This window comes from Mus caroli, unplaced genomic scaffold, assembly GCF_978045245.1.
Source record: "Mus caroli unplaced genomic scaffold, Mus_caroli_1 scaffold_9, whole genome shotgun sequence".
In the NCBI taxonomy this organism is placed as follows: domain Eukaryota; kingdom Metazoa; phylum Chordata; class Mammalia; order Rodentia; family Muridae; genus Mus; species Mus caroli.
In genome coordinates this window covers 129213337-129237277 of record NW_028227264.1, presented here as the reverse complement: position 1 = coordinate 129237277, position 23941 = coordinate 129213337, and the positions used below count along the sequence as shown (strand labels likewise).

Here is a 23941-nt window from a genome sequence, read left to right as displayed (position 1 = left end):
TCGTGGTTATTGTCTCTTGTCCAATCTGGTTGAAAAATAAGACAGGTTTTATAAAATCTCAGAGTTGAGTCAGGTGCCAATCTCAAGACAAGCTAACTTGAGTGTCATTCCTGTATTACTGTAGGTTAGTGAAGAAGCTGATGTTTGAACATATCTTTGTGTCACATAATAGCTCATATTTGATGCACATATTTCATAATGCTATTATTATGTGCCTAAGTCTAGCTGTAATTGACACCAGTTTAATACACAATTTTATAAACATCATTCCACAAAAATGTCCCTTTAAATTAATTTGCTTTTGGTCCAACACTCTGTCTTCCCCTAACTTCTTTTCCCAGAGAAGATTTTAGGAGACAACTGTTAAAATAAATGAAAAGACTCCTCTGTTTAGATAATCTTAACAATATGTTCATATTTAATATTAGTTATTGACTGGTAAATAGTTATCATGCTGTTGCAGCATAGTTTATATGTTTAAAAATAATTTTTGCTGTGGTTTATTAAAGATTCATTTAGGTCACAGGGTATGCTAACACACACCATCCTTATAGTTGGAAGGGAAAGGTATGTATATCTCTGTGAGTTAGATACCATCCTAGGCTATATAGTGAGTTCCAGGACAACCATGGCTATGTTCACAGACCCTAACTCAACACCTCTCACAAAATGATTCGTTTAGTTGTGTTGTAGTTCATATGTTTTTGCCAGATTCGTTTCTATTTCCATACATATTAACATATTTTCTATATGGGATAATTACTGTTGAATATATTTTCCTCTGAATATCACAATAGGATGTTTATGTAGTACCATTTTGATTCCTAAGACAGTATCTTACAAAGAATTAGTTTCCCAGCTTATAAGTGGAAGTGTGAAACCAAATCACCCGATTACTTGATTTTCATGAAAAACTCTAGTGTCTTAGAGTTGCAAGGTTAGTATTCTATAGACATTAAAGTTTTTTTCCTTTATTTCTACCAGAAAGGGTTTCAATAAAAGTATAGTTTGGGGTATTAAAATTCCAAAATGAAGTTCCTTGTGTTTATTTTTAAATACATTCAATAATAGCATATTTCCTTTCTGTATGTATTCTGTTATAAAAATTTTAATTTAGGGAATGAGAAGTATGCCAACACAAACAAAACTCGTGTTCTTCTCATGCTGTTTCGGGTCAATCTTGTTTAAGTTTGAGTTTAAGTTTAGTTTAATCCTTTATTATAAGTGAACGTTTCACATAGTAATTAGTATTATGTCTTTTATATATCATACACACATATAGAGGGTAAGCCCTTTCTTAAGTTTATATTCACTTGACCCTTCCTTTAACATTCTGTTTAAAATTGTCTCAGCTTTTCAACTTTCCACTTATATATAGACTCATTTGATTTTAGTATGATTTCAACGATTTTGGACAAAGTCATCACTCTTTGCTTCACTAATAAAGCACAACTCATTCTTTTTGGCAATTCACATTTTCTGCTTTGATCTCTTTACATTTAAAGCTTTTATCTGTTTAACCTCATGAAAGGCTTTATAGCTCATTTCCATAATCTCACTTTTTTTTTTCTGAATTTCAAACCACTTTCCCATTCTCCTTCATGGCTCTGTTTATTCATATAATCTCTACGATTGGTGTGAAGTAATTTGTTTTCAAGAAGTTGTTTCAGATTCTTACTTAGGAGGGTTTTTAAATGAAGTGACTTAATGTAAGGAAATGATCCTCTGTTTCTTACCTGTAAGGAAAGCACATGGTGCCATTTTCAAGCTTTACAATTGAGCTTATTTAAGGACCTCTAAATCATGTTTAGAGGGTCTGAACTCACAATTTACTTTTTCTATCTGAATGTTCTTGAACAATTTGCTTAATTCATTCATCTCATGTTATATCCAAGTGCAAAATTCAAATAAAATGTTTTGTATACTTCTTATTTATTTTTTCTTAATAGTCATCATGACAAAATATTTGTTTAAAACATTTATTTTAAATATATTTTTAGTTTTTGAAATTATAAAAGTATGTTTCTACTTTCACTTTCCCACTCCAAATCCTGTTATGAATCCTTCTGTTCTTTCTCAAATTCATGGCCTTTTCTTTAAAAATTATTGTTAAATATATGTGTACATATTTCTAAAGACTATATACAACATGACTAGTCAGTATAAAGTTACATATATGTATAGGATTTCAGGGCTGAAAACTTGGTATAGAACAACCAAATTCAGGGTCTATTTCCTGGGGAACACTATCTTTTGAAGTTTGCCATTATTTAGTTGTATTTTTAATGAGGGAAAACAAGCAATCATCCTACCCAGCTACAGCACCTAGGAATAATAACAATGACAAGCACAGCATGATAAAATCTAATGGTGCAATAGTGAAATTTATCACTCTGTGGCGACCAACAGCTCTCTAATTGCACTTAAGTACTACTCAGCCAAAGGAAAATCATGCCTGATTCTGGAAACCTAGCCAGTTACCTAGGGCTAGTCATGGATCTTGGAGGAGAACATACCACCCTCAATTTACTAAACTAATACAATCACTAACTACACTCTAAATATTTATCCTTATGCCCACAGATAAATATAGTTCTTATCACTCATCAAGGAAACTTCTGATGGAATAGAAAAAAGTATTTCAGGAAACATAGCCCATCAAAATGCAGAATTGTGGAACCCAGATCTCTTGGACACAACTATAACACTCCTATACTAAAGCTCAGAAGCTATTGTGGAAGAGGGAGTAGAGAGATTATGAAAGTCAGAGATGCAGTGTGTTAGTTGTGAGATAGCTTCTTCTAGAAATGTCAGAGGATCTACAACGATGAAATCTCATCAATGTGGTTTTCCAAGCAGGACCCCAACAATGCTCACACCAATAAACATGCTAACATGGGAGGGGAAAGTTCTTGAGGCCTCAACCTTAGATAACGTGGTTTTAGGAGCTTTTTTGGTTTTTGTTTTTTGTTTTTTTTTTTTTTTTTTTGTGAGTGTTTGTTTGTTTGTATGTTTGTGGCATATTCCATGATAAAACTAAATTTAAACAATATCTATCCACAAATCCAACTCTATAGAAGATAGTGGAAGGAAAACTCCACCCAAGGAGGCTAATGACATCCAAGAAAACACAGGAAATAAATAATTCTGCATAGGCAAAACTGAAAGAAGGGAAATACACTTATACATACGCACACATGCTACCAGTATCAACATCAAAAAAACGGAATTAATAATCATTGATCATAAATACCTCTCAAGATCAATGAACTCAGTTGCCCAATAAAAAGACACAGGCTAACATAATGGATGTGAAAACAGGATTCATCATTCTGCTGCATCCAAGAAATACCTCCCAACAACAAATATATAAACATTACTTCACAGTACCTCATTTGATAGGGTTTTTCAAAGCAAATTGGAACAAAAAGTTGGAGTAACCATTCTAATAGGAAATAGAATAGGCTTTCCACCAAAATTAATCAAAAGAGATGGAGAAAGGACATTTCATACCCCTCAAAGGGAACACATAAAGATGATGTCTCAATTCTGAATATTTATGCCACAAATGCAAGGGCGCCCACATTTGAAAATGAAACATTGCTAAATTTTAAATCATACATTGAGGCCTACACATTTATAGTGGGATAATTTAATACCCCACTCTTCCCAATGGAGAGGTGATCCAGTCAGAAATTAAATAGAAAAATAATAATAATAACAAAGGCAATGAATCAAATGAACCTAACAGATATCCATAGAACATTTCACCCAAACACAAAAGAATATACCCTCTTCTCACCATCTCACTTAATATTTTTCAAAATTAATCTTATACTTTCTCACAAAGCAAGCCTTAAAAATTTAAGAAAATTGAAATAAACTTCTGTACATTATCAGACCATCATGGATTAAAGGTAAACTACAAACTCATGAAAGTGAACAACTATCTACTCAATGATCAATGGGTCAAGGAAGAAATAAAGAAATTAAAGGCTTTCTAGAATTCAATGAAAATGAGGCACAACATACCCAAACTTATGGGGCACAGTGAAAGCAGTGCAAAGAGAAAAGTTCATAGTACTAAGTGCCTCCATAAAGAAATTACTGAGATTCCATACTAGTGACTGACCAGCACACCTGAAAGCTCTAGAACAAATATAAGCAAACATATCAAAGGATAGTACACTGCAGGAAATAACCAAACTCAGGGCTAAAACCAAGCTATTAGAAGCAAAGAACAATACAAAAAAATTAACAAAGCCAAGAGTTAGCTCTTTGAAAAAAATCAACAAAATAAAGCCTTGTCCAATCTAACTAAAAGGCGAAGAGAATTCCTCAGTAACAAAATTAGAAATGAAAAGAGGGACATAACAGCAGACTTTGAGGAAATCCAAAGAATCATTAGGTCTTACTTTAAAAATCTGTATTCTACAAAATTCAAAAACCTAAAAGAAATAGATGAAATTCTTAATAAATACCACTTACCAAAGTTAGGTCAAATTAGGTAAACAATTTAAATAGATATATAAACCTTAGCAAAATAAACCAGTCGTGAAAAGTCTTACAACTATAAAAAACACCCAGGACAAGATGGTTCTAGTACAGAATTCGACCAGACTTTCACAGAAGAACCAATCTCAACAGTCCCCAAATTATTTAACAAAATAGATACAGAAGGAACACTACTAAATTAATTATATGTGGCCACAGTCACACTGATGCCTAAACTAAAGATTCAACCTAAAAAGAGAATTTCAGACCAATCTCCCTTATGAACATTAATGCAAAAATACTCAATAAAATACAAATTTGATAAAAATACTCACTGAATTTAAGGACACATGAAAAACACCATCTGCCATTATCAAGTAGGCTTTATACCAAAGATGCAGGGATTCAACTTATAAAAATTCAGCAATATAATCCAGAATATAGACAAACTGGAAAAAAAAAAGAAACATGGCATGATCATCTCATTAGATGATGAAAATGCTTTGACAAAATCCAACACCCGTTCATGTTAAAAGTCTTTGAGGAATCTTATCTAAACACACACACACAAAGCCAATATACAGCAAGCCAATAGCTAACATCAAATTAAATGGAGAGAAATTTAAAGCAATTCCATTAAAATCAGAGCATGGCAAGATTTGTGTGCCTATTCACTATAGTATTTGAAGTTCTAGCTATAGCAATCAGACTATAAAGAAGCTCAAGCAGGCACATATTGTAAAGGAAGAAGTTAAAGAAACATTATTTGCAGATGATATAACAATATACATAGTTGGCCTCAAAATTTCTACCAGACAGTTCCTACAACTGATAAACACCTACAGTAAAGTGGCTAGATACACAATTAAGCTCAAGAAATCAGTAGTCCTCCTTTATACAAATGATATCCAAACTGAGAAAGAAATTAGGGAAACAACACCCATCACAATAGTCATGAATAATATAAAATATATTGGTGTAACTCTAACCAAGCAAGTGCAAGTCCTGTGTGACAAAAACCTTAAGCCTTTGAAGAAGGAAATTGAAGAAGATATCAGCAGGTGGAAAGATCTTCCATGATCATGTATAGGTAGGATTAACATAGTGAAAATTACCATCTTACCAAGGACAATCTATAGATTCAATGCAAGACCTATAAGTAAACCCACACACTTATGGACACTTGATTTTTGACAAAGAAACCAAAAGTCTACAATGAGAAAGAGAAGAATCTTCAAGAAAGCTACTGTGATGTGGTTCAAATTGAACACTATTCTATTACTGATGGGAATGCAAACTTGTATTACTTGTACAAGTACTTTGGAAATCAATTTGGAAGTTTATCGTAAAATTGGAAATAGTTCTACCTCAAGACTCAGCCATTGCACTCTTGGACATATACCCAAAAGAGGTTCTACCATAACAAAGATATGTGCTATGTTCATAGTAGCTTTATTCATAATCGCCATAAACTGGAAATAACCTAGTAGGGACCCTACTCAGCTATTAAAATAAGGACATCATGAAACTTGCAGGCAAATGGATGGTGCTAGAAAAGATCATCCTGAGTGAGGTAACATAGAACCAGAAGTGCATACATGGTATTTACACACTTATAAGTGATATTAGCCATAAACTACAGAATAACTATGCTACCATCCATAGATCAACAGAAGCTAGATAAACAAGGGGATCGCAATGGGTGATGCTTAGAAATCACTAAAAAGTGGAAAGAGAATAAACATAGGGAGTAGATAAAGGGATGGTAGTGAGGGATCATGTGGGAGGGGAGGAGGAAGGGTCAAGTCTAGGAAGGAGAGAATACATAGACAAAAAAAAATTGAGTTGGTAGGGGTGCATCTCTGGGATAAGCTAGGTAATGGAAACTACCAGGAATCTATGAGGGTCACTCAAGCTGCAATTCCTAGCAATGGGGAATGTGGAGTCTGGAACAGCCATCTCCTAGAACCAGAAAAGACTTCCAGAAGAGCAATGGGTAAACCAACCCAGCCACAAAGCCTTAGATCTACAACTTCTCTTGCCAACAAGCTATTCAAGAGTAAAGATGGAGCAAAAGCTGGAGGAATGGCTAATCAATGACTGGCCAGTCTTGAGACCCATGCCATGAGAGAACACCTATCCCTGACACTATTAAAGATATTCTGCTATACTTCCAGAAAGGTACATATCATAGTTGTCACCTGAGAGGCTCCACTCAGAAACTGATGAAAACAGAGACCCACAGCTAAACATTAGTCAGACCTCAGGGAATCTTGTGGAAGAGGAGGATGAAGGATTGAAGGAGTCGAAGAGGTCAAGGACACCTCTATAAATCATATAGAATCAACTAACCTACCCTGATAAGGGCCCACAAAGACTAAACCACCAACCAGAGAGCATGCATGGGACAAATATAGACCCTTGGCACACGTTTATCAATTGTGAAGCTGCATCTTCATATGGGACGACTAACAGCAGGATCCATATCTGACTGTTGCCCAAATTTGGATCCCTTTCTTCTAACTGGGCTGTCATGTCTAGCCACAATAGGAGATGAGCCTAATCCTACTGCAACCTGATATGCCAAGGTGGCCTGATATCCATGGAAGGCTTCCCTTTTTCTGGACCTTTTCTGAGTAGAATGGGAGGACAGGAGGATTGTAAGGATATGAAGTGAGAGGGAGAGACTGGAAGGAGGGGGAGGGGGGAAGGAGAGGAAGGTACAATCGAGACATAAAGAAAATAATAATAAAAAAAAAAACCTAGTGATAGTCATATTAGAATTATCTTTATAAGGCAATTAAATTTTTTATGCTTCATCAAAAAAAAAACAAAAACAAAAACAAAACAAACAAACATTCCTATGTGGTCTTGACATCCCATACCTGGTTATATATAATTTTTTCCATCATAATGATATTGGAAATTGCACGTTGTTTATTCTTGAGCTTTGTTCTTTCAATTAGAATAATATCTTGTTGTTCCACATATACTATTACAAATGGCAGAATTTCCTCATTATTTAATCTGTATAAAATTTTATTTAGCATAGATGCCTCATTTTTATTTATCCATTGTTGGGCACTTAGTTTTATATTTTGGATATTATTAATGATGACAAAAATTACATGGGCATGCAGAAATTTCCTAAATGTCAATATAATTCTTTGAATATGTGTTTCCAGTGATCAAAAATGTGTTATATAAAAGTTTGTGGAATTAATACAGAAATGAACATAAATGATTTACATACAGAAATCAAATCATTAGAATGACTTCTAAGAATTTATTTTCTACATGAACCAAATAGCAAAACAATCATTAATGTTTTGATACTATCTTTACTATAGTAATTGGTTCAACTACAATTTTTTCCTATTAACTAATACCTAATTAGAGAGTATATTTCCTGTGATTTTATAATCCCTACAAAACTTCTATGAGCTTTAAATTCCTATTTATTTGTTTTACCTCAGCTTCCTCAACAGTGTCTAGTTTATGGAATTATCATGATCATTGATTGGATATTTTTTTCAGGAATTCTTAGTGGATAATAAGTTAGTCCAATACCTCAAATTCTTCTCTTCATTTGTGTTCTGCTTCCATCTGCTCTTCTTCCTTTGCTCCATAACTTGCTCTAACATTTATGATAATGTATGAGATCAGTAATCAATGGTGATTGTGCATGCTATGTTTTTGATCTTGTAATCTTGATAAAAGATGAGAAATTTTGGTATCTCTGATAACCTATCTCAGTCCTCAAACCTGCTAGTGAATTAACACGAGGAAGAATCAGGTTTCTGAAAATTTGGGCCTTTGTCAGTAGAAATCTATATTAATTTCTCAAGACATTTTTTTTCAATTGCTTTCACTCTTATCAGAGAAATCAGAAATACTTTGTCGTAAGTCCAGGTATGATTAATCTTTTCAAATATTCTATGAGAAAAAAATAGTCTATTAGTTGTATTTTGTAAATGACAAGTTCAATTTTCTTTCTACTTCAAGCTTGAAAAGGGTTTCTTATTAAAAAAAAAATAGTAGCTTCAGCACAGTGAGCACTCTTATTTCTTACGTATGTGTAGCCATTCAGAGGCCATGGAGAACTGGGTCTACCCAGGGGGACTGGAAATTTTTTAAAACCGGTTGCAAGAGAAGGATAAAGCCAAGACAAAGTTTCTCATCAAGGCTCAAAGGTTTAATATTCAGCATGGCATTTATATAGGGAAAGCCCACAGACCCATCCTTTGTTTCAGCTGGATTGTGTTGCAAAGCAAGCTCAGCAGGCAGTCTACTCCTGTAGCAAATTGCCGGTGCAGCTAGGCAGAAGATTCCACCTTGGTCGAACAGGCAAGCACTTAAGATCTTTAGCCTACTCAAGGGCAAGGGAAGGGCACGTTATGAAATACCCTCTGAAAGAAATCTATTTTCTTAAAGTTGGTGGATTAAGGGATGTTACAAATGAAGATTTTATCAAAGACAGAAAAATACCTATTTTGTAAGCATCTCTACATAAGAACAGAAACAACTTAAGAACTAGTTGATAATGAGATAGGTTACAATAGGATTAAGATAGTATCCTTTTAGACAAGATCATTTGGGAATTTAGAACAAATATAAAAATTCTGTCCTTAGCCTTTTTTGTTGTGTCCTAACATAGCAGAATGACAGATTTGAAAACCATCTTTCTTGTCTGATGAGAAATATCTTTCTCTTTGAAACTGAAAATGAAATGCATGCTCTGATCAATGAATTCACTTTAGATACTCTTTCAATGTTTAGGATTTCAAGCTCACTTGAGCTCAGTAATCATGAGTGACAATATCAAAAATATTTTGGAGATTTCATGAAGGATATTACAATTTATGTTTGTATAGAAAGTGTCATTGTGGGTCACTTTTGTTTGCCTCTAAAATTATCTTGTCTGCCAGAGTACTTATGAATTTATTAGAGGATTTTTCTTGGGAATGTATGATGTAATTGGTACAGATTAAATAATTAGAAGAGGTGGAGTGACCAGGAAGATATGACCATATTCTTCCTGACCATGCATGTATAATTTATTTCCAATGAATCCTATCCCTTCATTCTTAATTTTTTATGGAACAAAAAAATGACATAATAAATATATATTTCCTTGTCTAGCAATGCTGATCTTGAATTATTTTCTACCTCTGATTTTTACATGAGTAAGCATGGGTACTTTAGAGGCTAAGAAAAATGAATGATGGATGGAAAAAGAAAAAAGTAATCAAACTAAAGCATACTTACTCTTCTGGACAGCAATCATGACTTTAGTTGATCTATATAATCTTGGATTTCATGGAGGTGAAATTGAAAGTGTGATCAAATGTGTGCTCAAATCCTATGAAGATGTACATAGCTGTAGAGGATTATTTTGCAGAAGATAATGTTCTTTTTGATTAACAAATTCATATTAAGGACTCTATTCTACTCTAAACTCAGTAACTAATTTATTACAACTTAAAACTGGAATAAAGACATAAAATGATCTTCAGAGTTTTTTGGTAGATAATATCCAACTTCTCCTCTGGACAAAAAGAAATTTTAAATTGTGAAGAAAGGAGGTTATTTTATTTTGCTAGTCTTCTATATGTATATAAATGATAAAGATGAGAGTCCTTTGTGGCCAAATATAAACAGGTTTAATGAATGTAATAGCCACTAAATTTTGGCAGAATATTAAGCAGCAGCAAACGTGGGATTTGTGTCCTTGGGGACAATAAGATACAATAGTTTTATTAACCACATTCTAAGGACAAATCAATAATTGACTGACAAAAGACAATTTAAGATTTTCAAAAATTCTGTGTTTAACTTAACTCATAGGTAATAAAAGATAATAAAGTTGTTTATATCTATGTTTTGACTTGAAAAGTATAAATATACTCAAAGGCAGTTAGTATCTAAGTGTAAATACCTTCCAATGTTAAAGGTATATAATTGTACCCTTCTTATTGGGACATTTCTCTTCTCCTTTCCTTCCTCCTGATCCATACACAAAGCAAAAAGAGGTGAATATTGGAAAAATATCTATACAGGCCAGGGAGTTTGATTGGGATATATATATATATATATATATATATATATATATATAGTCAAAGAATACATTTAATTGATAAAACAAAATACCTAAGTTACAAATATTCTTGATAAAAAGTGCAAATGTCACTTTTTCTACACAAGGAAACAGATAGGAGGAAGAGTCCAGGAAAACTGCTCACATGAATTTAGGAAATATTTTTGAAATCTTAGAAATAAAGAAAAATTCAAGTTTATGACTTTATAAAACTGTTCAACAGGACATCTGGAAGATATTGAAACTTACAAAAAATATGTATGTGCTTAATATTGCTTTTTTGCCTAGTGTTTAGAATATATGACTTACACCTAGTTTATAATTGAAAAAATAATCACTAAAATGGTATAGGTAATTAAGTAGCTTAACATATGTTAGGAAATTATGTAACAGACATGTAATCATATAGCATATGTCCCCTGAATTATTCTTTTAGACAGGTTTGCCACCTGGTGTCACTGATAAGTTAATTGAGCAAAATACTCTATTTGATTCAACTACATATTCTATTTGTATAAATGACATTTTATATTTTTTGAAAATTATACTTTACCAGAATGTATATCCACATAGAAAGAAATAGCAAGAATAGGGAATATGTATTTCTTAGCAATATTTATCAGAGTCTGTTACTAATTTGTTCTTTTATTCGATGAAATTACTGGTCATTTTATTTATTCATCTAACATGCAGTTGCTCAGTCACTCTGAACAGATTCATTGGAAACAATTCACTTTTCTGTTGTTTCTGGGTTGATCTTCTCAAACACATTACGGCTCTCAATTCAGTTAAATTATTTCACTTATTTAAGAACATGGAAAGAAATTAGAGTCATCTGAATGCAATAAAGGATGAGGAAAGAAGGCACTCCTCATGAAAGGAGATAAAATCTACAAGTCTGAAATCTAAACACTTGTGGAATTTGTGGTTTTAGAAACTACTCATATGTTAGAGGGAAAAATGATGAATGTTAGATGGGCATGAGTTTAAAATGACCTAGGTTGGATTCCTATTTCACATCTGGAAATGCCCTACATCTGCCCCATGGGAATGTACTTCTCTCAAAGAATAATTCCAAGCCCTGAGCAGTCTGCTATCCCAGGGAGATATCTGGGATATCCTCCATTATCCTGCCACTTCTCCCTCTCCTTCATCAGATCTGCAGATCCTGAACCATACAGGTAACCATACATTCCCCTACCCATCTTCCCTGCTCTCTGAGCCCTCTGGGCCAAGACAAGGGAACCTCCATTTTCCCACCTCTCCTCCACCTTCATCAGATCTGTGACTCTGAACCATACAGGTAAGTTTCCACCACACATCTTCCCTACTTTCTGAGCCCTCTAGGCTAACAACGTGCTATCCCAGGAGAACCTCCATCTACCACCTGTCTACTCACCTTCAAGAGACCTGGCTCATGAACCATACAGACCTGTAGGTCTGGAACCATACAGCCCAGGGATTCTGGTCAGACTGACACACCTAGACCATCTAGGTTCACCCCTCCCAATACCTACAACAACAAGACTATCCAGGGACTAAAGCCATTGAGATGGCTAAAAGCCCTCAAAAGAAAATAACCAACAAAAGCCAGGGCAACAAGACACCTCCAAAGCATAGCTACCCCACTACAGCAAGCCCTGGATATCCTAACACAATCGAAACACAAGAAAATGTCCTTGAATCAAATCCTTATAATGATGATAGAGGCCTTTAAAGAGGAAATGAGTAAGCCCCTTAAATAAATACAGGAAAATACAATAGGAGGTCTTTAAAGAGGAAACAAATAAATCTCCTAAAGACATACAGGAAAATACAATTAAACAGGTGAAATAAATAGATAAAACTGTGTGAGACCTTAAAGTGGAAATAGAAGTAATAAAGAAAATACAAAACAGGGAAATCCTAGATATGGAAAACCTAGGGAAGAGAACAGGAACCAACAGAATATAGGTGATAGAATAGAGAATCCCAGTCAGAGACGATACAATAGAAGAAATTGATACATTAGTCAAAGAAAATGATAAATCTAAAAAATTTCTTACATGAAACATCCAAGAAATCTGGGATACTATGTAAAGGCCTAACCTAAGTATAATAGGAAAAAACAAATTGAAGAGTCCTAGATCCAAGGACAAGAGAATATTCTCAACAAAATTATAAAAGAAAACTTTCACAACCTAAAAAAAAGAGATGCCTATAAACATACAAGAACCTTATAGAAGACCAATTAGACTGGACCAGAAAAGAAAATCTTCCTGCCACATAATAATCAAAATCCAAAATCTACAGAACAAAGAAAGTATATGAAAAGCTGCAAAGGGAAAAGGTCAGGTAGCATACAAAGGCACACCTAACAGAATTATACCTGACTTTTCAACAAAGAATCTAAAAACTAGAAGGACATCATCAGATACCTTGCAACACCTAAAAATCCACAGGTGCTAACCTAGTCTAAACTAGCAAAACTATTAATCACCATAGATGGAGAAACATGATATTTCAAGACAAATTAAATTCAAACAATTTTTACAAATCTAACCCTGATAAGGGTTCAAAAAGGAAAACTCCAACAAAAGAAGGATAACTACACCCAAGAAAACACAAAGAAAATATCATCTCCCAACAAACTCAAAAGAGAATCACACACATACACACACACACACACACACACACACACACTAACACCTCCAAGAATAAAACTAACAGGATTGGTCATTCATATCTCTCAACAATGATGACCTCAATTCCCTAATAAATATACTCAGGCTAACAGAATGGATGCAAAAACAGGATCCATCATTCTGCTACATACAAGAAACACACCTCAGCAATAAAGTTAGACATTACCTCAGAGTAAAGGAAAGAAAAAAGGGTTTCCAAAGAAATGTACCCAGGAGCAAGCTGGAATAGCCATTATAATACTTATTAAAATAAACTTTCAATCAAAATTAATCAAAAGAGACAGGGAATAAGACTTCATACTCATCAAAGGAAAAATCTACCATGATATCTCAATTCTGAACATCTATGCTGCAAACACATGGGCACCCACACTGGTATTAAAAAATTGCTAAAGTTAAAATCACACATCAAAACCCACACATTACTAGTGGTAGAATTAATAACCTCATTCTCACCAGTTGACAGGTCATTTAGACAAAAACTAAACAGAGAAACAATGAAACAAGCAGACACTATGAATCAAATGGACCTAACAGACATCTATAGAATATTTCACCCAAACATAAAAGAATATGCCTTCTTCACAGCACCTCATGGATCCTTCTCCAAAATTAACCATATAATTGGTCACAAAGCATGCATCAACAGGTACAAGAGAATTAAAATCACACCTTGAATCTTATCAGACCACTACAGTGTAAAGCTGGACTTCAACAGCAATAGAAACAACAGAAAGCCTACACATTCATGGAACTTGAACAACTCTCTACTCAATGATATACAGGTCAAGGAAGAAATAAATAAAGACTTTCTAGAATTTAATGAGCATGAAGGCACAACATATCCAAATTTATGGGACACAGTGAAAAGAGCAAAGTTCATAGCACTAAGTGCCTCCATAAAGAAATTAGAAAGTTCTCAAACCACCAATTTAAAAGCATACCTAGTTCTTTGAGAAAATCAACAAGATAGACAAACCCTTAGCCAAATTAGTTAAAAGGCAGAGAGACAGTATTCAAATAAACAAAATCAGAATTGAAAAGGGAAACATAACACATAGTGAGAAAATTCACAGAATCATTAGCTCTTATTTCAAAAGCCAGTAACATTGGAAAATATTAAGGAAATGGATGATTTTTGAGACAAATCCACTTACCAAAGTTAAAAAAAGACCAGGTGAACTACTTAAACAGGTCCATAAACCCTAAAGAAATAGAATCACTCATTAAACATCTCCCAACCAAAAAAAGCCCAGGACCAGAAGGTTTTAGTGCAGAATTCTACCAGACTTTCAAAGAAGAGCTAATACTAATTAATATCAATACTCCTCAAACTATTCCACAAAAGAGAAACAGAAAAAGCACTTCTAAACTCATTCTATGAAGCCACAGTCACCTTAATACCTAAAGCACACAAAGACTCAACAAAGAAAGAGAACTTCAGACCGAGTTCCCTTATGAACAAAGATGGTAAAAAAAAAAAAAAAAAAAAAACTCACTAAAATACATACAAATTGAATCCAGAAACACATCAAACACATCGTCCATCAAGATCAAGTAGGCTTCATCTCAGGGATGCAGGGATGGTTCAATATATGAAAATCCATCAATGTAATCTACCACATAAACAAACTGAAAGAAAAAAATTCACAAGATCATCTCATCATCTCATTAGATGCTAAAGAAGCCATTGACAAAATCCAACACCCCTTTATTAGGGGATATAAGGCCCATACCCAAACATAATCAGACATTATACAGCAAGCCAAGCCAACATCAAACTAATGGAGAGAAATGTAAAGCAATTCCATTAAAATCAGGGACAAGTCGAAGATGCCCACTCTTTTCCTAACTATGCAATATAGTAGTTGAAGTTCTAGCCAGACCAATAAGATAATTACAGGAGATCAAGGGAACACAAACTGGAAAGAAGTCAAAGTATCACTATTTTCAGATGATATGATTGTATTTATAGGCGACCCAAAAACTTCTACCAGAGAACTCCTACAGCTGTTAATCACATGTAGCATGTTGTTTTAAAGAACACCCACACTAAATCCTGCTATGTGCCAGCATTGGTCTCACCCACCCCATGGCTAGGTCTATGCTGCAGTAGCTAAGCTAACCAAACCAGTTTTTAACTGGAAATGCCTGGAGCTAAGGCTAGCAATTCTCAGGCCATCTACCCACTGTGGCTGACTTGCAGAATGCCAGCTACGGATCACCCAGCCCCCTTTAACCTGGTGAAATGAAAACACTAGATACTTATAACAGCCAGATTTATAACGGTAAATCTCCAACCCCAAAATGCCCTTGCAAAAAATGAACAATTCAGTTAATAGAATACAAGCTGCACCCCTAGATTGGGATAATATACCCTACACTACACTACTGCCCAGCTATGAAATCCCTAGCTACTTGCAGCCACGTGGGGCTGCTCCATCTTCAACCTCTTCTTCCTCATCTTCTCCTTCCTCCTTTTCTTTCTTTAAATCTTTCAGCTCCACCTTTTCCTCCCATTACCCAATCATAGGTTCTAGAATTTATTTGACTAATTAAGATTTCATCTGGCATCACCTGAGTATGTGATCTACTTCTCCTCAGGACACCCCTTTTGAGGGTGCAGAAAATACAAACAGCAATCCACAACAATCACCTTCAGAAAAGTGGTTAGATACCAAAATAACTCAAATTAACTCTTACTCTGAGATCAGACAAGGCAGGGCAGCTAGAAGAACATATCCCACAGACAGGCTACACCTTTGGGGATAGCCCCAACTCAAGTTTTTCCAAATGTACGTGAAGACCAAGCTGTACAGCTGCTGCATATATGTGGTCCAGATGTGTATATTATTTGAATGGTGGTTCAGTCTCTGCAATTCCCAAGGGTCCAGGATAGTTGACTCTGTTGGTCTTCCTGTGGAGTGTCTATCCTCTTCAATGCCTTCAATCCTTCTCCCTAATCTTCCATAGGAGTCCATGACCTCTACACAATGTTTGATAAAGGGTTGTACCTACAAGTAAGGCTGCATTTAGGAGGGCTCTGGGTTAGACAGCATCTCTGTGTGCTGTACCCAGTATGCTTACCAGAAAATTGACTAAACACATGGAGGGATGCCGGTATGACAGCATCTGTGTGCTATACCTAAGTATGCTTACTAGGAAATTGACTAGGATTCAGAGAGTAATGAGAGTAATGAGATTACCAGAAATAAGGCTGTGTTGAGTAAAATGTTAGAGCCAAGTAATCTTTAAGCAGAAGTTCACTCTCTTAGGCAAATGGCAAAGACATTTTATCTCTGCAAACCTCAGGCTTCTAGCTTGAACACTAGAGAAAAACATATTGGAAAGCCTTAGGAGTAAGGGTCACATCCATGGGCAAAGATAGTAAACTCAGGCTTGAAGGAAAATATGCATATAAACAAAGTATTATTGAAACATGTCTATATTCATAGTTCCCATAGTTGGATTTTTAGTGACAGAATCCAATAGTTGTAACACTGAGACTCATGGAAGAGGCACAAAATATTTACTATTGGTATTTTGTAGGAACAAATCCCTAACTACCTTTGGTATGGGATTTGCCTTTATATTCTAATGATTTTGCATCTTTTAGGAAGAAATGATATATAAGCCATATCTTTCACATCTCCCTGACAGTTCTGGGTAAGCAGCTCCTGAAGTTGTTAGTTTGCTAAAATAATTCAATTCAGCTCTCTACGTTCTGTTCTTAGAACCTGAATATACTTGCAAATAGATTTGGAAAGAATTTGAGAAAGCCTAGATATTCTGTTCACCTAGACCTCACTCTGAAAATGAAACCCAAACTACATCAATATTTTGTAGGAAATAAGGAACTCCTCTGTTTAGTCATCTAAAAAGAAGGTATGTGTACTCTACCAATTCCCATTAAATCTTATATCTTGAATCATATCCTAGATGCTCTGACAAAAAAAGCAATTTAACCAAGCTACATCGTTCAAAACCAGCCTCCATCCTCTCCATGACCTCATAATTGTACTTCTTTCTGCCAGACACTTGGCTCAGATCCCTCACATGCACAGATGCAACTCACTTTCCATGTTTAGTGTTTCCAAACTGCTGCATGTCTTAAGCCATCTCTAGTGCAACTTGTCCTGTACTTACATAAAACAAATGCTCTTTGTAAAAGACCACCTTAATTAAGAGACTATCCAAAATGAGAATTCTTTGAGATCAGCTCTTACTAAATTCTATAAAAGGAAAAAGATAAGATCTTAAAGACAACATGTGTATGTATACATATATGCATATATATATAGTCAGTCTTGTGGCAACCACCTTTACACACTAAACTGTCTTACCAGTTCTATCACTAATCTTTATGTTAGATTTTTTGACTTACAAAAAAAATAGCCCTACATATTTAAAGAAGATTTTGAAATATTTTAAATGATATTTAAATTTCCTGACTCCAAATAGGCAATGGTGTATCATTGTTCTATATATATATATATATATATATATATATATATATATATCCATATGAAAAACATATGCCAAAATGATTCAGATTGTCAAGTTAATAGAGTTATTCAAATGAAAATTAAGAAAATGTTTCCAAAATCAAATATCCCTAAGCAAATTTAGTAAAGAGGGGATTACATACAAAATATAGACACATGTCAAAAGATTATTCTTCATAATAACCAAGATAGCTTTATCCCTGAAACACAGTTTCAACATATGTTATTAATGAACTAAATCATTTTGTCAAAACTCTATTTTGTATGTAGCTTCCCTATAATTTCTACAAGAAATGAGTAGGCTTCCCAGTTTCTAATTCTTGATCTAAAAATATTATAGAGCATTGGGTGTTTCTATTACACCACATATTGTAACCTCATGCACTCTCACTCCCTTCTTCCCTCCCTCCATTCCTTCCTCTCTCTCTCTTCTCCCTCTGCCCCTCCCATCCCCCAGCATATACACCTGAAAATCTACATATGTAACTAAGGATTCTGTTCTGTTTTAAAACATGAGTTCTCAAGAGAATCAGGGGCTTGGTAGAAACCACATTATCTTGAGAAAGACAGGATCCTCACAGACATTCCCTATGGAGACAACACTCCTGAAAGTGCCACATACAAACACACATACACACATACATACTCATATCCACACACAACCATGTAAACCTTTACATTACTATATGGAAGGCTTGTTTTGAATACCTCCTCTATCTCCTTTCTAATAGACAATTAATGTACAATGTTTGGATACTAATCACACATTAAACAGTGTTTTACATGAACTCCTTATACATTTAGTATGCCTTCTGTGTTTTTGCAAATCTTTCTATTTTAATATTTTTCAAAAATAGGCAGGATTTTGATAAGTAGCTCTGTTAAGATATCCTTATAAAGATAACAAGCAATATCCTCTCCATTGTAGCAGAAAAATCAGCTGAAGCTATACATAAATGGAGTCAGCAGCTTTTAGCGCACATAAATGTAAATAAAATTCAAATTTAGCATATATATCAAACATACTGAATTAAAAAACATCTATTGCCTCACATCAATAAATCATCCAACAGAGGAAAGGAAAAAATAGAGGACTATAATGAAAAAAAAAAACCAGTAAACTTGTTTTTTCTAATATAAATTAGATAATCAGTAAGAAAATATTTTGAATACTAATTTTGTGAGTTGTAAAAATATGACTCTAGTTCTTGACAACACGCCTATCCATTAACTATATCTTGCCAAAATTATCCTATATGTTTTCATTATCAAAGCGAATAATTATATGGCACACTTTATGTCCCAGTGGATATCTCCTCTTGCTACTCTGTGCTTTGTTACATGTTAATATGAAATTAGATTATATTACTCTTTTGTACTAAAAATATTGGTTGTATGAAACACAAAAATAACTCAGTGTTGCTTTACAGTATTGTTTGCATTCCAGATTTCTTGAACAGTTAATGTTTCAGAAGATAATTTCTGTAATTCACCTTATTGTTCAGTTTAGCTTTAGGCCACACTCATCAACCCCATCTCTCTCCAGAGACAGTTTATCACTACTTTGCTGAAAGAGTCCCTTGTGTCTGTTTCAAGGTGGAGGTGAAAACATAAAACAGAAAAGCTTCTGGAAAGAATATTTAGACATACCATTTTCTAGCAATGGTGTAAAAGTAGAATTTAAAATTATAACATCTTTCTTTCCCAGGAGTTACCAGAAACTAAAGGAGGAAAATAGTATTTGTTGGATTTCATAGTAACCATGGTAAGGACTTGGTTGTTTTTTGGAATTTTGGAAAACAGGAGATACCAGGTACTGGCTAGTAGGATTACAACTAAGAATTTCAGGTGATGTCCTAGTTCAACATTTTCTACCCGTAGGTCATGTAGGTCTTCATCTCCCAAAGATGTTGATTCTTGATTCTCACTCATGCTTTATGTCTTTTTTTTTTTACTTTTTAAATTAGATATTTTCTTTATTTACATATGCTTTATGTCTTTTCCTCCTTTATCAATGCAGAGTTTCACCTAGGGAGCAAACCAAATATACAGCTTTATTGTCTCTTAGCTGTAAATGTTGTCTCAAATATTGTGACAATGTGGCTGCCTTCTTCCCTTTTTTTTTTCTTTCTTCACTTTGTTCTTTATTTCCCTCTCTCTTCTGTATCCTCATTCTTCTTCCATCCTCCTGGAGAGTCTTAGCTTCATTCCAAGATATAATTTCTGCCTCTGAATTCCTGTTCTGTTTGTCAACTTCCCTGTGCTGTTTCATCAACCTTTAGATTTACCATTAAATTGTACCTTACAGCCAGAGACACTACTACTCAATATAAATAAAATAAATATATAAATAAACAAAGAAGCCTCTTTTGCTTTGAAGCTTTTAGAGTGTGCACTGACCTTGGGGTTGCCCACTGAGTTCTTTGCTGCTCCCTTGGACCCAAGGATTTCTCACCTTTCTTAAACCACAATTTTAAGAATTATTACTTTAGAGAGTTTGGCTTTTAGCAGTTTCTACCAACAACCAGGAGCATATGACCTACCAGACTTCTACTTCAGAAATTTTCTTTTGATTCATCACATAGTGTGTTCCTGTTAATGTATATAGCTCAATTACCCCCCCCCAATTTCAGCTACACGCGGTATAAATTTGTTATGTATGAAAAAACAAAATGTGAACATAGGTGAGACGTGTGAACAATGGCCCAAAATAAGGTAACACTGACAGTTAGTTTAAAACCCAATAAGCATTTGGGTTTGAGCTCTTTGGCTACAACCACTTGGCATTATAAAACCATAAGTCTCTGTTCTCTGCTTTAGGTCACTTATTCTTTTTCCATTTTCTATTTATTCATTACCATAAGTTCTTTACCTGCCTGTTAAAATCTCATCCACATAGAGAAAAATATTATTTAATTCAATAAAGAAACACTATGAACTGTGGACTTTTTGAATTTTGGAGATTTCTGAGTTTGTCCCTTTAGGATTATATAAATGTTGGTCCTGGTCTACTTGCTAAATTTTAATTCTTCAGAAAGTCAATATAGTTTAAAACATTTTCTAAAATTGACAAGTAATGTTTAAATGTTTGATTTACAAAAAGTAATGCATTCCTTTGTTGAGGTAGTTTTGAGAATAAACTTACATTTTTCATTTTAAGTATTATTTTACTTCTCAAATATATTTGCTCATATACCATTGCAAAAGAACTGTCATGGCCTTATCTACATCTACAAATGTACTAACTAGAACTATCAAGTGACTCCTCGATACTAATTATCTGTAGATCCAAGGCAATCACCAGATGAATAGGTGTTTTGTGACAGTTAATGTTCACTTTTAAAACACTATAATTTGGTGAAAGACTTAATGTTTCAGCTTGTATATTGATACAACTTTTGTATGGTGTGATGAAACAAACACATATACCAGTGCATATAATTAAAATTCATCCTGACTCTCTAATTCATTTCACAATTACAGACCTGGCAGAACACAAGAAGAAATGAAAAATCGAACATCTGTGAGTGAGTTTATTCTTTTGGGATTGACAAATGACCCAAAGCTAAACATTTTGATTTTTATATTTTTATTTATCACTTATATTTTGAGCATTACTGGAAATCTGACCATTATTACCCTCACTCTGATAGATTCACACCTCAAGACACCCATGTACTTTTTTCTTCGAAATTTCGCTTTCCTAGAAATCTCATTTACCACAGTTTCCATTCCTCGGTTCCTTGTGAGCATTGTGACAGGGGATATGACCATTTCCTATAACTCCTGCATGGCTCAGGTGTTCTTCTTCATACTCTTGGGTTCAACTGAATTTTTCCTTCTGACTGCTATGTCCTATGACCGCTATGTAGCTATCTGTAAGCCCTTGCATTACACCACAATAATGAACAGTAGAGTCTGTATGCAGCTCATTGTGAGTTCTTGGCTGGCTGGATTTCTCATCATCTTTCCACCTGTGATCATGGGCCTTCAACTGGATTTCTGTGACTCCAACATTATTGACCATTTCACCTGTGACTCCTCCCCTATGCTGCTCATCTCTTGCACAGACACAGCCTTCCTGGAGCTCTTGGCATTCTTCCTGGCAGTATTCACTCTCATGGTAACCTTAACATTAGTAATTTTGTCCTATTCATTCATCCTTAGGACAATTCTAAGAATCCCCTCTGCTGAGCAAAGGAAAAAGGCCTTTTCTACCTGTTCCTCCCACATGATTGTTGTGTCCATTTCCTATGGAAGCTGTATATTCATGTATGTTAAAACTTCAGCAAAGGAAGGAGTGGCTTTGACTAAGGGTATAGCAGTGCTCAACACCTCTGTTGCCCCAATGCTGAATCCTTTCATTTACACACTTAGAAACAAACAAGTAAAAGAATCCTTCAGGAATTTGATCAAAAAATGTATTTCAAATAAAATTTAATAATAAAGAAATTCACTGCTTCATTGTTCATAAAGAACATTGTATGCAATGCGTATTTGCATTATTTCATTTCCCATTCACTGCTGTATTCAAATTAGCTGAATATTTTCATATTTGTATTTCAGTTAAAATTTTCTGAGTTGATGTCAACTGATTTGATGTCACCAAAATGAGAATGACATTTTAAAAGAATTAATTTATTTTCAAAGTATTTATTCATTGAGTAACAACAAGTAACTCTGAAAAAATATTTTCTACTGTATAGGCACTTTGTTTTTAATTAGGTATTTTCTTCATTTACATTTCAAATGCTATCCCAAAAGTCCCCCAGATCCCCCCACTCCCCTACCCACCCACTCCCACTTTTTGGCCCTGGCATTCCCCTGTACTGAGGCATATATAGTTTGCAAGACCAAGGGGCCTCTCTTCCCAATGACTAGTACATCTTCTGATACATATGCAGCTAGAGACACGAGCTCCGGGGGTACTGGTTAGTTCATATTGTTGTTCCACCTATAGGCACTTTTAAATTGAGCTCTTCTGTGAGTCAATGTCCCCCACCTCTGCTCTGTGGGTACTTCTTGCAGAATTTCCTAAGGTGTATTCATATTAAATAGGGGCCTGTGCAGTGCAATGAATGTGTCAGTGTTATGTCTTTGTTGTGTGTTCTATCCTTTATTATAATGGTGCATGGAAATTAGTTGTTTTTAAGTGTCAATTTCTAAAAGTTCCTCTCAAAATTACTGTTACTTCCGTTAGACTCCTAAACCCTGACCATTAAGCATACTGAATATTTTTTGTTGATTTGTTAATGCTTAACTTTGAGCTCAGTTAAAGTTTCCTTGGAAAGAGACTCTAGCCATTTGTTTCCTGATCTATGGATTTTTTTCTGATGGTGAAAGGAATAGCTGTTCTACATTCCAGGTAGTTCTCAAATTTTCTGGCATACTCATAAGAACTTGAGTTGTAGCTGAGGATGGCTTAGTCGGCCATCAATGGGAGGAGAGGCCCTTGGTCTTGAGAAGATCATATGCCTCAGTACAGGGGAATGCCAGCCCCAGGAAGCAGGAGTGGGTGGGTTGAGGAGCAGGGCAGGGGGAGGGTATAGGGGACTTTTGGGATAGCATTTGAAATATAAACGAAGAAAATATCTAATTAAAAAAGTTACTATGATGTGGAAAAAAAAGAACTTGAGTTGTGTTCTAATATTTCTACTGTTTAATCTTTTCTCAAGTATTAACTTTTTGTAGACTTTGGAGTATGTGGGGCTAAGAATGTTTGCTAAATACACTGATACGCAGTGTATGTGGGTGGGTAGGGGAGCAGGGCTGGGGGAGGGTATAGGGAACTTTCAGGATAGCATTTGAAATTTGAAATGTATATAAAGAAAATATCTAATAAAAAATTGAAAAAATAAAGGAAACAAGAAAGAAAAAAATTTACCACATTTTCTGTATCCATTCCTCTGTTGAGGGGCATCTGGGTTCTTTCCAGCTTCTGGCTATTATAAATAAGGCTACTATGAACATAGTGGAGCATGTATCCTTCTTACCGGTTGGAACATCTTCTGGATATATGCCCAGGAGAGGTATTGCTGGATCCTCTGGTAGTATAGAGGAATGGATACAGAAAATGTAGTACATTTACACAATGGAGTACTACTCAGCTATTAAAAGGAATGAATTTATGAAATTCCTAAGCAAATGGATGGACCTGGAGG

The 23941-nt window shown here is 34.7% G+C and overlaps 1 protein-coding gene across 1 annotated transcript; it reads left to right on the top strand.

The window, feature by feature from the left end:
- Positions 1 to 21276: 21276 nt before the first annotated feature.
- On the top strand, positions 21277 to 22221 carry LOC110303051 (olfactory receptor 6C76-like). The gene has a single exon (XM_021173953.2). The coding sequence runs from the start codon at positions 21286 to 21288 to the stop codon at positions 22219 to 22221; it is 936 nt and encodes a 311-aa protein (XP_021029612.2). The 5' UTR covers positions 21277 to 21285.
- Positions 22222 to 23941: the final 1720 nt, after the last annotated feature.